Below are 15,368 nucleotides of genomic sequence, written 5' to 3'. Positions count from 1 at the left end.
ATGAGGAGGGGGCCTATTGCAATACAGAGAACACTCTGACCACAAGATCTGCAAGCATCTCAAAAATCAGGCACAAAATGGCTTTTTCTTTTATAAAAACGAGTAAATAAGGGTAGAAGGAACTGAATTTTGGGAGTGGAGTGAGTGAGTGTGTGACTGGACAACTGATCAGGGAAAGTCTTTGTGGTCAGCTTATTTTCGGGAGGGGTCGTTAAGGAAGGGCTGCTCTGTGTTCCGATGCTGGCTCAGGTTGAAGGTGGGTCAAAGTTCAGGGGCCTGTCTGGAGAGGAGAAGCCTGAGTAGAGTTTGGTCAAGACACGTTAGTGGGTATTTTGTCCACATCGACCAGTGAGGACAAACAGTTCAGCTGCTCATTTATGAGACAAAGAAAGAGAACTTAGAGGGTCTGTGTCTGGCCTCGTCCTAGGTAATCCAGGGAAGCATGGTTTTGAGGAAGCGTGGTCCTTTTCTGTAAGCCTGTTCCTGGAACACAATGGGTAGGAGATTTCTTGTACAGTGCTGTTTTCTGGGAGAACAGGATTCAGGTAAGTTCAACATTGTCACCCCCACTTCAACTGCTCTCCCTCCCTGGCCCAAATCTCACTCTGACAGCAAGTTCCTCAGCTGTGAGTCTTTGAAGGAGTGCTCCACCAAAGTTGGTTAGCCTCAGCCTACTCATCAGGGCTTAATAAATGTGTTATTGTTTCTGTGTTCCTGACACCATGCTGAGGACGCGGTGTGCCTTCTGTCACTTATTGCTTGAAATAACCCAATTAAGTGGGTAGAGGTTTTAATTGCCATTTTACAGATGAAGAAACTGAGGCACAAGAAGAGCAAACAACATGACTAATGTCACATTGCTAACATCACATAGCTAATATATTTGTTTCCTAGGGCTGCCATACCAATGACCACAAACTTGCTGGTTTAAAACAACAGAAATTTATTGTCTCATTTCTGGAGACCAGAAATCCAAAATCCAGGTGTCAACAGGCCGTCCTCTTTGAGATCTGTAGGGCAGGAGCCTTCCTTGCCTTTTCCTAGCTTCTAGTGGTTGTTAGCAATCCTTGAGATTCCTTGGCTTGTAGACACATCACTCCAGTGTCTGTTTCCTTCGTCACATGGCGTTTCCATATCAGGCCACATTCACAGGTTAGGACGGAGGGTTAAGACTTGAGCATATCTTTCTGAGGGACACAATTCAGCCCACAACAGATCATAAGTGGCGGAGCTACGGTTCTGGAACACCCCCTAGTCATCTGCAGAGCGGGGTGTTCATGCCCCAGGAACCGGTAAAAATGACCCACTGGGAGTGTTAAGAGAATATTAGAATGTCTATTTTTAAATTATATCTTTTAAAAATTTCTACTTATGTTTTACAATGCCCATAATATATTTACAATAGTACATGAATATGTTCTATCCAGATACATATATATTCAGGGGATACTCAAAAATTTTAAACTGATCAGAGTATGAAAAAAACAATTAAGGCTCTGTACCTACTCTTCTCCCTCTCACCCATCTAGTAGACTGGTGTATTACTTTCTCTCTTAATCAACTGCCTCAGCAGGATAACACTCCACTGTGTGACGTTTGTAGTAAGGTGTGCTGGCTTCCCCACTTCTAGTATTTAAACACTTGAAAAAGGGTTTAGTTTGAAAAAAGAACAGTTACCAGGCCTGAACCAGGGAGATAGGCAGCTGGAACTTTAAGAACGAGGGAATTTGACAAGCATTTGTTCCCTTCAATTTGTATCTTTATATATTTCAATAGCTTTTGTCTAATCACCAATTTTCTTTCTTTTTCTTTGGTGAGGAAGATTGACCCTGAGCTAACATCTGTGCCACTCTTCCTCTATTTTATGTGGGATGCTGCCACAGCATGGCTTGATAAGAGGCACTAGGTCCATGCCTGGGATCCAAACCTGTGAACCTCAGGCTCTCCAAGCAGAGAACGCAAACTCAACCACTATGCCACCGGCTGGCCCCTATCAGGTTTCTTTTGACACTTCAAACAGAGCTAGTGTTTAATATAATTTAGGTCTGAAGACATGCTGTTAATGGTCTGAACAATTTGATGTCAACTGTTGGGGGAGAGCAGGCATAGACTTGGACTTTTTTGAAATAGAGATTTTCAAAAGAGGAGAGGCACCACACACCAGGAGCCAGGTCATCATCACGCTTCTGTTCTTCAGATTTCGATTCTACAGGTTCCCTTTTATGTTCGATACAATCCCAAGACCCACACCCCTCCCCCCAACACATACAGGTACTTCCAGGAATTGTTTTGCGATCTTAAGGGAGAGAGATCAATAATGCTCACAGGTAAACAAATCTCAAAAAGTTGATAATGTACATTTGAAAATCCATTTGTTTATATGTTTTAAAAACGGGGAAGTCAAAGCAAAGAAGACAAAAGTGTATAAATTTGAGAGATATTCAGATATCCATGGAAGAGAATTGCTCAGAAGAACAAAGCAGAGTATAACATTACATGAGTCATGGCCTTTCTCAAGAGAGTAAAAGTAAGCATATTTTTATGAGTTGATTGTTTAACTCTTAGAACATTTGACATGGGGTCTATTGATTGTGGAGGGGCTGATCTCCTCCTCGTGGGTTATTTGAGCTCCTCTGTGGGCCTAGGTATATTTTTGTCATAATTTATCCCACCTGTGTCTGTCAATTCCTTTCCACTTGCCTCCTCCCGTGACAGTCTGGCTCATGTTTCTTCAAAAAGCTCTAAGCCAGTTATTAATAACAGCCCAGAGAGTCTCCTGATCCATCTAGGAGCATATGGTGTTTTCACGAAAGAGAGAGATCATCTCCTTGACTTTGAACTTCGCTTTTTGAACGCCTGAACAGTAAGTTTTTTAAAAAATGTGGCATTTTAAAATGTTGATGTAGGAGGGAAGTTTAGTGTGACTCTTGTTTGCTTCTGGTAGAGGGAGAATATAGTAAGACAACACTTAGACTCCTAAAGCTTATTTCCCCTCCCTGCATTTCAACATCTCTCCAATTTTTATAAGGCTGATTATACAATAGATTAATGAATTAGAATTTTATTCCTTCCATTTCCTTCTGGCTAAATAAAAGCAGGAGGAGAAGCAAGGGGTTAATAATATCTAAAGTACTTGACCAAACCTTGTGGCTGTGCTCAATATTCCTGTCTCCTGGTGTTTCTTCTCCAAAGAGAGGATTTCAGTGATTTCAGAGAAATTTCACATACGGAAAGTATCTGCAGGGGAGTGTTCAACAGGAGACGCGGGCTGTGTCATTTTTCTGTCATTTTCTTGAGATTTGGAAGATGGTGCCTGTCCTGTTCCATGGATTCATTGCCTTCTGTTTTTTTTGTTTGTTTGTTTGTTTAGCCAAAGGCTTTGTCTTTGCAGCCTTTTAAAAAATAATGGTTGCTTCTGAGAGTCCTGCAAAGTAGGTCACTGTGTTTTCTGTCTGGAAAAGGAGGACCCTGAAGCTCAGAAAGACTGATGCCCTGCTTGGTCCTTGTGGGCAGAGATGAAACCTGATGCTCTGGTCCTTCTTCAGGACAATGGGCTCGTATAGTTTTCTGCTGTGGTTACATACATTCAACTCTCTTGAACATGCGCATTAGGCTTCTGTTGAAATGTGTGAGGGAGGCATCACAGTGAATGGGAAGGAGGCAGATGCTGGCCTGGTATTGAGCCCTGGCTTGGACCACTAACAAGCTGTATGCCCTTAAATAAGTACTCAATCTCTCTGAGCCTCAGTTTCCTTGTTTGTGAAATGAGCGTCATAAACTGTTTTACAGCATGGTGGGGTTTAATCTTAACGTATATAAGTGGTCAAGTATGGTAACATTAATTATGAAATCCTTCATTTGAATTTTTCCTAAATCTTCTTAATCATCGCTCATTTGTTTCAAATTCAAACCTAGAGCCCCCAATGTGGTCTTTGATGGGGAACATCGATCTAAATTGTAGAGACAATGATTGGCTTTTACTACTTTTAATAAGTTCATCTTTAGGATGGTGGAAGCTGTGTGAGTGCTGAGGGTGGGAGCCTTGGAGGATAGTGTGTGGTTAGCAGTTCAGGATATTAGGCTACAGCTAAGATCCAAGATGATGGGGAATTTCCCAAAACAATTTCAAAGCATAAGCTGGTCTTAATAAACTTATCTTCTCGACTATGATCAGCATTCTAAAATTTTTCTTTTCCTGTGTGTTTCTATGGTTCCAAAGGACTGGTAGATTCGATTCTCTATCTGGATGAAACAGAAAGGAAGGTTGTCTCAGAGAAGATCTGTTTCCCAAAGTGCTACCCTATAACTCAGGAGGTACGATGAGATTTTTGTTGTCCTTTATGAGCTTTCGTTCTGCAAATGTTTATTTAATATCTACTGTGTGCAAGTCACAGTGCTAGGTTAACAAAGAGACAATAAACTCTAAATGTAGTAGGAGAAAGAAGTCATTTCATGGGTAAGTCTGATTGGGAGTCAGAGTGGGCTTGTTCCATGGTATATGAGAAGAATAGACAGGATACTGTAGGTATTCCACAGGGCCTTCACACCCAAAACTTACTCACTGAAAATGGGCATTATAGGTCAGACTTCCCCTTGGAAGCGTGTACTTTCTTGGAAAATGATTCAGTGATCTTCAGGGCTCCTCCTTGGGTTCACCTTCTAAGTCATGAGCCTGTGAGGCATAGAACAGCACCTTAAAGTCACATCTCATCCTTCCCACCAACCCCCATGTTTTTTATTGAGCACCTATTTTGTTCCAAGTTCTATGCTAAATGCTGGAAATATAATTCTGCCTCAAAAGCGGTCAAAATCTTTTATTTAACTTGAAATTCTGTTCTCCAATCTAGCCTCCAATCCACCTTAGCTAAACAACTCCAAATAACATTGAGCTGGTTTCAAAAATCAAATCTTCACTTTAATATTTTAAAAAATCATCGCTGATGAATTTATGGAGAGAAGTGTGTGTTACAGAATAAGAGGACAGTTTAAAAGGTTTTGCCAGTTGCTTTCCAGAACTCAAGCAGGTCCGGAGATTCTCCATGCTCCTCTACTCACCAAGCCCAAACCTGGGATGACACTTGTCTGGACGTATGAGTTCTGCAGATAAAAAGCAAAAACCTAACAAACAAACACCCTTAGTGCCACTCCTGCTTCCTCACATCATGAAAGGACCAGTGTTGGATGACCCTGCTGTGTTAGGGCTTCCGGGTGAAGCCTTTCAGGGCTGGTCCCCAGCCAGGGCTCTGGGCAGTTCCAGAGCTTCTGGGCCTTTCCGGTTTGGTCTTGTAAGAGTGCATTACAGCTGTGATTCATGGAGAGGGTTGGGGAACTTGGCAGGGAGAAGGTTGAAAACATTTTAAATATTTGGTTCCAGAATATTTCTTAATGTTAAGTGCCTGTAATTGAGTGATGTCTTCTTAGGGGTGACGCATAGTCTCCTATTTGGGGCAGGTATGTGGTTGGTGGGAAATCTCAGCCTTTAGGCATCTTGGTAGCGGATGATTAAAAGGAAATGTTTGTTCATGTGTAGAAAAATAGTCCATTTTAGGGCCAGAATCTTTACTTAAAGCATTTGAGCTATGGTCATAGATGGCTTAGGAAGGCCCAAACTGGACAGGTGTTGACACAGAAAGGACGCATGAGAGGGACAGTTGAAGATAAGAGAAGAAGAGTGGTTCCACATGGGGTGATCAGTGGACCCTCATGAGTGCTGCCAGATGAGCCAGCGCCCTGCTGTCCCCATGTCTGTGTGGCTGCTGCAGCTTCTCAGGGCTTTCCATCTCTTAAGTCCATTTGTTTCCTCTCATCCGTCTGAGTCACTCTTCTCTCTTTGGGATAGTTGGGCTGCAGAGAAGTGGCATCTTTCTGATTCTGCTGCTTCATCGTACCAACCACTATTTTGTCCAGTACCAGGCAGCACGCTGGGCTCTTGGCTTACCTTTTTGTCAATCCTGAGATACTGCAGTGACTAAGACTTTGGAGCCAAACAGACCTCCACTTAAATCCCTGGTTATTCTGGGTCTGTGATCTTGAAGAGCTCACTTAACCCCTCTGGTCTTGTCTCTCCATCTAAGGAAATAGGAGTGTTAATAACTCACCTCATAAGGTTTTATGAGATTAAAATCGAAGCATCTGTAGGCCCGTCTTAACTGTAGTTACGAATAAAATCCTTTCAAACTCCTGCAAAACAGATATTATCTCTGTTCTCCAGATGAGGTAGTAGGTGAGGTTGAGTGCAGGGTACAAGGCTACAGAGTGAAGATCAGCCAGAATCAGGATCTAAAACCAGTTCCATCTGGCTCCAAAACCTACTCTCTCCCCACTCCACCTTGCTGATTGACCATCTGTGACAAAGCATATGTTTTTGTTTTCAGTCAAAGTTCACTTTGTCCAGTTCTGTGCCTCATGAGCCTGACCTGCCAAGTTTCTCAGTTTTCACTTGTGCTTTCCTTTATTCTGGACTCTCTGGGCTTACCTTGGCCTGAATCAAAGAAATTGGGAGGTGATGAAGGTAGAATATCTGCAAACAGCCAAGTCTGGTGAAATGCAGAATCCAGTTTATCATAAATGGCAGAAAATTGCTGAGGCAATTATGACAGTAGCTCTGAAGAAAAGTAACTGTGTGACATCAGACAAGTCACTGTACTTCTCTGGGCCTCGTTTGTCAAATGAGAAGTTTACAAAATCTCAAGTCTCTTTTCCAGTGATGACATTTCCATAATATTTCAGACCTTTCACTGCTGTTGGTTTTCTTAGCTAGAAAGAGAAACATCTTCTCGAAATCATATCTTAATCAGGAAACAAGGTACAACAATGATGCTTGCAATCATTTAAGTGTAAAGCCCTATGCCATTTAATATGATTCTCACTGAAGCTTTTTCTCATATAAGGCTCATAGCATTGATGAGTTAATTTCTCAGATGCATGTTGAATTTCCTTTATCATATAATTCAGCTTTGGGCAGAATCAAATGGATGCAACTTGAACTCAAAATAGTCAAGAAAGTGTAACTTTAACTCAAATTCTAGAAACTTACAGAACACACAAAATCCATGTACCATTGAATGTGCCTGAGTTTATAGTTAACTTCTAAATGACTCAAATTTGAGGTGTTTACATCTCCTGCCCTGCCACACCACCATCCATTTCTGGAGTTTTAAGGGCACACATCTCATTAGGCTGTAGAAACGGTAGCCATCCCAACAAGACACTTCTATCTTAAAATCCTGTAGGGCCGGTGCCAAATTTTTGTTGTCTTCCAACAGCTTGACTTGGTTCCTTAATTACAAGCAAAAAACAAAAACAAAAGCAAAAACATAAACAAGACATAATTCCCATATGATTTCCCAAATTTCTAAAAGATAATTTTATTTAATATAAATTTTACGAGAAAGAGACATACTCCATTTGGAGACAAATTGAAAGCACCCAACTTTGGGATTTTATTTTTAAAATATTTGCTGGGAAAAGTAGTCTTACGATATGTGTTTTTCTTGTTGTGATTGACATTTGAACTTTAAGTCTTCCAAGAAAATTTCTACTTCATGTGCAATGATTAAATCAATATTTGTTGAAAACTAATTAGCTTCAGATAGCATGAGGCACTGGGATCCAGGATGGGTAAGGCCATACCCACTTTCTAGAAAGACAGCAACTGCTTCTGGGGTGGTGAACGCAAACAAATAACCATAACACAGTGTAGTGAGTTGCGATGCATTATAGACAAGTGGGCAATAAATTCTGCCTGAGGAAGTCAGGATGGATCACAGAGGAGGTAACAAGGGTTTCAAAGGATGAGTAGGCATGTGATAGTTTTATGTGTTTAGGTGCTTAAAGAGAACCTGAGAGGAGTGATTCATTTAAGAGGTACTATCTAAGAGGTAATATGCTAGACTATAATTAATAATAATAGTCACCACTGCTTATTAAATGTTTGTTGCTGGGCACAAGTATTAACTCTTTTAATTCTCACACTGCCTAAGAAGTAGGTACTATTATTATCGTCCCCATTTTATAGAAGTGCTAACTGAGGTACAGAGAGTTCATGTAACTTGTCCAAGATCTCACGGTAAGTGGCGGATCTGAGTTGAACTCCATCAGTCTGATTCCAGACCCATCTCTCAACCACCACGTCCTAGAAGCATTCTTATTGTTTCTCCGTCCAGTTAATGTTAAGGATGTCAAGGGGAGAAATTTGTCAGTCATAAGTTGATCAGTGGATAGATAACAAACTAATAATAAACAAGAATAAAATTGCATATAGTAAAAGCTAATAAAAAACGGTACTTTCAGCTAACCTGATTGCTTGACAGTAAGCTCGTAGTGCTGTTCTGTGACTATTCCATTTACAAAGAGTAGACTGTTTAGATGTGAATAAATTAACAACTGGCTGTCGAAAAGATATTCTGGCAAATTCAGGGTTATGGGGCCCAGAGGGGTAACTGCAAGACTGTCCATCCCAATCTTCAACATATTCAGTTCACATATACAGAAAGGAGCCAGAACCGAAGAGGAAGAGTGGCCATTAACAATTACATGTGGATATTTCCATTTCAGTATAGTCACTTTCCATTGTAATATAGATGTTTTCAAAAGTAATTTTTCATTTAAAAACATTAATAAATCCACGTAGTTGAAAGAGGTGACACCTGCGGACTGGAGTCCTGGGTTAGTAGTATTTAGGTTCCAGCATAGAATACTGAATAGTCTTGGGCCATTGCTCCATCTCCCAATAGTGCATAATCACAGCCTGGCACATATTACACCCTCAATAATCGTAATTATTATACTTTACTTAAGTTTCCTATTCAGCAAAAATGAACAGATTTCAATTATGTCTCATTTTTCAACTTGTGTCTCTAGGGAACTTCCATTAACATTATTTTGACCATTAGATATTGATGGAAGCAAAGAGTAGGATTCGCAAATTCTTGTCAAAAAAGAAAATATTTTTTGAAATGTGACTCATGCATCTAAGACTATAAACTTGAATCCAATGAAAAGTGTTTTTCTTTTGATTGAAGAAGAGACTTTGCAAAGTATGTTCTGTTCTTTGTCTTGACCAAGAATCCACGCTTAATAAAGGGAAATAGTAGAGGTTGAGAGAAATCAAGAAAAGGGTGAAGTCTTAGTACTAGTAATAATTTTATATAATAGAGGATTTTTTGTTTGTTTGTTTTGCATTGTTTTGTTTTTGCCAAGGGACCAAGACAGTTAGCAAATGCACTCTTCTTATAGTCCCAGGAGTCAGAGTTGATTTGAGAATACTCATTTTACATAAAAACAAAATTGTAAAGGTTTTAAAGGCAAGAGCCTATATGCTGATGCCAGAGTGAAGAAAGAGAATACAATGATGTTCAACCCCAGAGAGCAAAGATTATTGCTACTCTCCATTTGTCTAAGTTACTTTGTGGGATGCCACCATTCAACTCTTCAATAAACAATCAACAAGTCAATTGGAATTAGATTATTTGGACTCATGATTGAGGTAAAAGAAAAAATAAAGACAAATTTTAAAAACTAGACGAGAGAATATTCATTCTATTTTCAGTACAGCGTTCCATAAAATAAATTGATCCCCAGAGCCTTCTGGAAATAGGGAAAAGAAAGGTAGGTAGAGGCATTAAGATGGGAGGGGAAATTATTTGCCGTCCTCTGAAATTTCAGTGTGAAATACATTTGGCCCAAAATAACCTAGGATATCTCATATCAGAAATTGGAGGTGATGTTATTTTAGCTATGATTTTTAAATACTACCTTCAAAATAAGAACACAGTCTTGAGATAGTCACACTCAATGTATTCTGGCTTACGTTTAGAAGTGTCCTAACTTGTTTGACATTTGTTTATATTTTTAGTGCACAAAAAACACTAGGAATCATTTTTTTTCTGAAAATTGCTGCTGTTAAATAATTTTCCCCCCAAAGAATGTCCCTGCGATCCCGAAGAAAAAACGCTTGATTAGCAAACTTCTACCTAAGTAAGTAAGAACTTATTAGGTCAAATGTAAACCAAAGTACTGTGACACGCATAACTTTAATCCACAGTAATATGTGAGTGTGTTAGCAAGCTTATGATGATACAAATTTGTGTCCTTCCAATGACTGAGCTCTTGAAACAGATCTAACATCAAGGAGAAGAAACAAACAGGAACTACCCACATTCCTCTTTCTAATGAGCATTTTGAATGAGACAAGAACATGTTCGTTAGCAAAAGAGACTTAATATGAACTCAAGGAAAATTAAATTTATCAGTGAAACATTTTAATGAAAATATTTGTTAACATGATTGGTTTGACAAAATTAAAATGAGTGTATGTTACTTTTCAATACACAGAGAAGAAAGAGGACTAGCAATTACGGGACTACTTTCTTTAGTTCTCTGAAGTTACATAAGCAACATCCTTTTAAATGAAAATGTGAGAAATGGAAAAAGCAAGGGAAAAAATATCACGCATAGTCCTTCTACCCAAACTTGGCTACTCTGACCACTATTGACATTTGTAGGTATTTCTCTGTTTTCCTTTTTTAATATTTCAATCGTAAAGTCTAACATACATACAGAAAAGCACGTAAAACTTCTATGTACGGTTTCACAAGTAGTTAAAAAGTGATTCCTAATGTAACTGCCACCCAGGACAAGAAATAAAGCATTGCTGGAACTCCCCACCTCTCCCTTCCCTTCGCTCGCTAAAGTCACCACTCCCGTGATTTTATAGTAGCCAGTCCCTCGTTTTTCTTGATAAATTTACCACCCACACCATTGCCACCCATATATACACCCCTGAACCATGAGCTTTTAACTGTTTTTCTACTTACATAAATATTATTACATGATATGTTTTCTTTTGTGTCTTGCGTTTTAAAAATTAAACACTATGTTTGTAAAACTGACCTCTGTTTTCATATTTATCTGTAGCTTAATTTCATTATAGTATAATATTCCATTATATGAATTTATCTACCTACTAATGGGCATTTGGGTTGTTTCTAAGTTGAGGATATTATGAGTAATGTTTGGATAGGTGTCCGGGTGTGGATATCCATGCATTTCTTTAGGATATACACCTAAGAGCGTAATGAGTGGTCAAAGGTATGGATTTTAATCATATTTAAATATTTTAACGTAATTTTCTAAGTAGTGTTCTATTCATAATTGTAATAACTATCATTTTATTGGATAAATAATCTTCCATTTGTGGCTGGATTTTAAAGCCTGATCTTTTGTAATAAATTCACTCCTCCATTTTCTAATTTTTTTGTAAAAGTGATGCAAAATCTTAAAACTGATAGAATTTACAGCAGACATGCAATCACATGAGTTATGTTCTCCTCTGCAGACAGAGAAATTTTGTTTGTTTGTTGTCATGGAAGATAATGAAGCCAATATATTTAAAATAATTTTTAGGGAATTGTTTTGTGTTGAGTTATATTTGACGTACAACATTGTGTAAGTTTAAGGTGTACAACACATTGATTTGACACATTTATATTGCAATATAATTGACATAGTAGTGTTAGCTCACACCTCTATTGCCTCACATAATTATCATTTCTTCTAATGTTGGAAGAATTAAAATCTAGTCTCTTAGCAGTTCAATGTTAACAACAGTTTTATGGTCTGTATTCACTGTACCGTGTATTAGGTCTTCAGAACTTATTTATCTACTAGTTGCAAGTAAGAACTCTTAAACAATATCTCTACCCACCCCCCTTCCCCCAAGAATTGTTTTTTAAAAGCATGGTGATTGTTTGCCCTGCCAGGAAAATCCTAGAATTCAGCTTAACCTTTCTGTTAAAGGTTTAGTTTTTAGCTATACAATTCTGTAATAAGTTGAAATTAAAGCGTCATATTTTTCAAAGTGCACTCTTTGACATCTCCTTCCTGACTTCTTCGAGAGTAGTTTTAGAGTTTCTCCATGCAGGCTTTCTGCCCCTCCACTTCATACACTACCTCACTATCCAATAAAACCTTTTGATATGCTTTGACACAGGAACCAAGGTTGCTAAGAGACCACCTGTGCTGAATCCACTTTGTTCTAGCAAGAGCAGACGGAAAGAACACCAAGGAGCAGTGTTAGCTGTCACTACCTGGGATTAAGGCAGGTGAGAAATGGGTTTCTGCTCACTCTTCCATCCCCACCAGTTGTCTGGTCTTTCCCTCACTTGCTATTTCATTCTCTCCCTTACTGTTACTGTCTTACTGTGGAGAAAATTGAAGGTACCCCTCAGAGCACAGACTGAAGAGACACAAGCTGGAGGCTGAGGCTGTAGGAGGGAAGGAAACTCAGTTTGCAAACCCATGTATTATTCTTACCCCTTGTTTCTGAAACATAAGCAAAGGGAATTGTTGAATGTGAGGGAGATTCTAGAAGTTTACTTTGCCAGCGATGGCTGCATGATTTGCCACACATCGCTCTCTCCTCTAGGAACGAGGCTGGTTATTACAGAAATTAATTAAGATTGCTAAAAGTGGGAGAAGACAGCACCTGCATAAATCTCATATATCTCTTCCTCTCTCTTTATCCTTCTCTCTTAAAACTCAACCTGCCTTTTTGGTTTTTGAGTGAAATTAGCAGAAAATATTTCCCTACCTCAATCTTGCCACTTTCCAAAGGTATTGATGTTCATCTTAAATTGGGTGTTAGGGACTTTGATGTAAGGCTTTGAAAATTACTTGACTTATTTGACTTTGCATTCCTGAAAAGGGCATTAAGAATGGTTCTAAACTCCCTATCTGACAGGCCTTTGGTAAAATGTTCCAACAGTGTGCTAAACAAGTCACAAATTAATACCTTTTACAATTCCATAATACTTTTTAAAATTCCAGCTATTTTTTAAACTGTTTGATTAACATAGAAATGTGGAGGAAATAAAACGTTTAATGTCTTATTAAGTGACCAAAATATTAGAGAGATGATCTTGAGGAAAGATCAAGGAAATGAAAAAGAACTTTTATTGTTTAATTTTTAAAAATTTTATCACCTGCCTTTTTCCATGTCTTCAAATTCTCATTTCCTGGTAATAATGACAGCACAGGTTGGAAGAATGGCAATTTTACTGATGCCAGTAAAAAGGATTATAAACACTTTCCAGATAAGACTTCATAAATAATCTTACTACTGATAACATGAAAAGAGATGGGTCATTCTGATAGTGCCTTGAGCTGTTTCCTTTAGAAAGAAAAGCAAGTTTGGCATATAGAAAAACCTATGAGTATGGCAAAAAGTGGTCAAAATTAGCAAGTGAACAATATTTTAATTAGGCAGAAAAATATTTTAGTTTGTTGGTTGATTACAAATACGTACAGAGCACTGCCTGAAAGACATTTCTCCATCATTTTTTTACGGTGCAAATATTAGGTTGAATTTAAAGAATCAGGATTATAAATGTGCTCATTTGAGGATACTTTTCTCTTTTTTTTCCCCTAGGGAGCAGGAGCTTTCTGAATATGACGTGTAAAAACTGGATATTAATTTCTACTACTACCCCCACAAGTCTGGAAGAGGAAATTGTGGGAAGACTTCTAAAAATTTTGTTTGTTATCCTTGTTGACTTAATGTCTATTATATATGTTGTTATTAGTTCTTAGTTCTGACTTCCCTTACTTTACATGTAAATTCCATATTGAATTCCAGTGAATAAAAATTTGTAGTCTAATATGTTGAGTAAATTTAATTTGATGACATCTCCAATTATTCTCAAAGCCAACAGAACATTACAATAAAAACAATATTGTGTTTAGTACTTTATGGTTTATAAAACATTCATAAATTGAAGTGGAATTCTTTCCCCCCAAAATCTACACTATTGAGTCATAAAATTTCTTGACTTTTAGCACAACTGTTATTTGGTAGATTGACTAAACTTTGTCGGTAGAATATGAGTGAAGTTGATTTTTTAAGGATGCACACCTATGTGAAATTTTATATGGTTCTATTTTTAACATAACAAGCTTAACATAGGATAATTTTTCCACCCGATATACCAATAGTTTATATTCATTTTCTTGTACACATACTTCATCTGTGTGGTGGTAGATTGTTTTTCTTAACCCCGGACAATTTTTTTCTACCAGCAAACACTAAGAGGAATAGAAATACTAAAAAGAGATTCTTTTAGGAAAATAGAACTTAGAGAAAACAGGGAGCAACCTGTGTTGATTTTCCATTTTGGACTAAATACTCACAGTATGTGATTTAACATAAGGCTCATGATAATCCTTGGAGGCAAGTGTTTGTTGTCCCTATGTGACAGACACAGAAACTGAATTTTGGAAGAATTATTCTAGCTTGAGACCACCACCAGGAAGTGGTAGAACCAGGTCTCAGGCCTTTACAGTCCGTGATATCGTGTTGCCTCCAAAGATAGACATTAAATAAAAAGACAAGTGTGGGCTCTGTAGAGCTCAACTTCTTTTCGTAGTAATGTTTTATTCAAGATCCTATGGTTGTATTTTAGTGTACCCCTACTTATTCTTATTCCATATTTAAAAATCTTTTATGAAGAAGAAAGATTGTTTACTCTTTTCTTATATCTAAATTGATAATGTATTTTCTTGATTCCCTCATTTTCTGACAGTGTTAAAATATAAATGTTGAACTTCTGCTTTTTTTCCCTAATTAGTGCAATATATATTTATCTATTTTACTGAGGTAACATTGGTTTATAATACTATATAGATTTCAGGTGTACATCACCACAATTTTAAGCTTTTGAAAAACAAAAGTCTCTGTGTCTTTTAGACTTTTTGACATTTTACATGGGACACACATGCTTCACAAAATTCTGATATCTTCCACGTGCTGACCATCTTCTCAGGCTTGGCCCAATCATTAATGCAAGGTTTCATAAGAGACCTAATGAAGTGTGAAAAGGATCTGAGACCTTTGAGACTTAATACTTAACTGACCCTTACTTAACCTTTCAGTGGTGTTGTATATTTAACCGTAAGCCAAATAGAGTCAAACTATTTGAGGATTTGCTATAACAGAAAGTCCTGTTTCTTTTTCTACACTATATTCTTGGACCCTTCCTTTTTGATATATGGGCCACCTCCTTTTGATGTGATGTGTTTCTCTCCAATTTCTTCTAATTGGGATTTGTTGGAGCCAATTATCAGGTGACAAGGGAGTAAAGTCACTCCCATCTTCAGGCAACCGTTTCTTTTCTCTATGTGCTTCCAGGCACTAGACAACATGGTGGAGAGTATTGACTCTGAAGTGAGACTGCCTGAATCCAAATCTTTACCTCTTACAGTTTAATAACTGTATGTCTCTACTTCCTTACCTATAAAATAAGTGCCTGTGTCTAGGTTTGTAGAGAGGATGAAATGAGATGACTTGTCCAAGTGCTTAGCACAGTGCTTGG

The 15,368-nt window shown here is 38.1% G+C and overlaps 1 protein-coding gene across 2 annotated transcripts; it reads left to right on the top strand.

Annotated features, from left to right (window-relative positions):
* Window positions 1–2,729: 2,729 nt before the first annotated feature.
* On the top strand, window positions 2,730–13,658 carry MRLN (myoregulin). 2 transcript variants are annotated; one of them, XM_014732968.3, is made up of 4 exons: window positions 2,730–2,863; window positions 4,220–4,314; window positions 11,993–12,104; window positions 13,430–13,658. In XM_014732968.3, exon 4 carries the CDS (start codon window positions 13,450–13,452, stop codon window positions 13,588–13,590), a length of 141 nt encoding a protein of 46 aa, XP_014588454.1. In that variant the 5' UTR covers window positions 2,730–2,863; window positions 4,220–4,314; window positions 11,993–12,104; window positions 13,430–13,449; the 3' UTR covers window positions 13,591–13,658. The 2 variants fall into 2 exon arrangements, with proteins under 2 accessions (XP_014588454.1, NP_001291741.1); NM_001304812.1 differs by lacking the exon at window positions 4,220–4,314 and having other exon boundaries at window positions 2,774–2,863; window positions 13,430–13,652.
* Window positions 13,659–15,368: the final 1,710 nt, after the last annotated feature.

The sequence above is a fragment of the Equus caballus genome, chromosome 1 (genome assembly GCF_041296265.1).
Source record: "Equus caballus isolate H_3958 breed thoroughbred chromosome 1, TB-T2T, whole genome shotgun sequence".
NCBI classification, from domain to species: domain Eukaryota; kingdom Metazoa; phylum Chordata; class Mammalia; order Perissodactyla; family Equidae; genus Equus; species Equus caballus.
The sequence above is the reverse complement of the archived record's forward strand: the minus strand, read 5'-3'. Positions and strand labels throughout refer to the sequence as shown.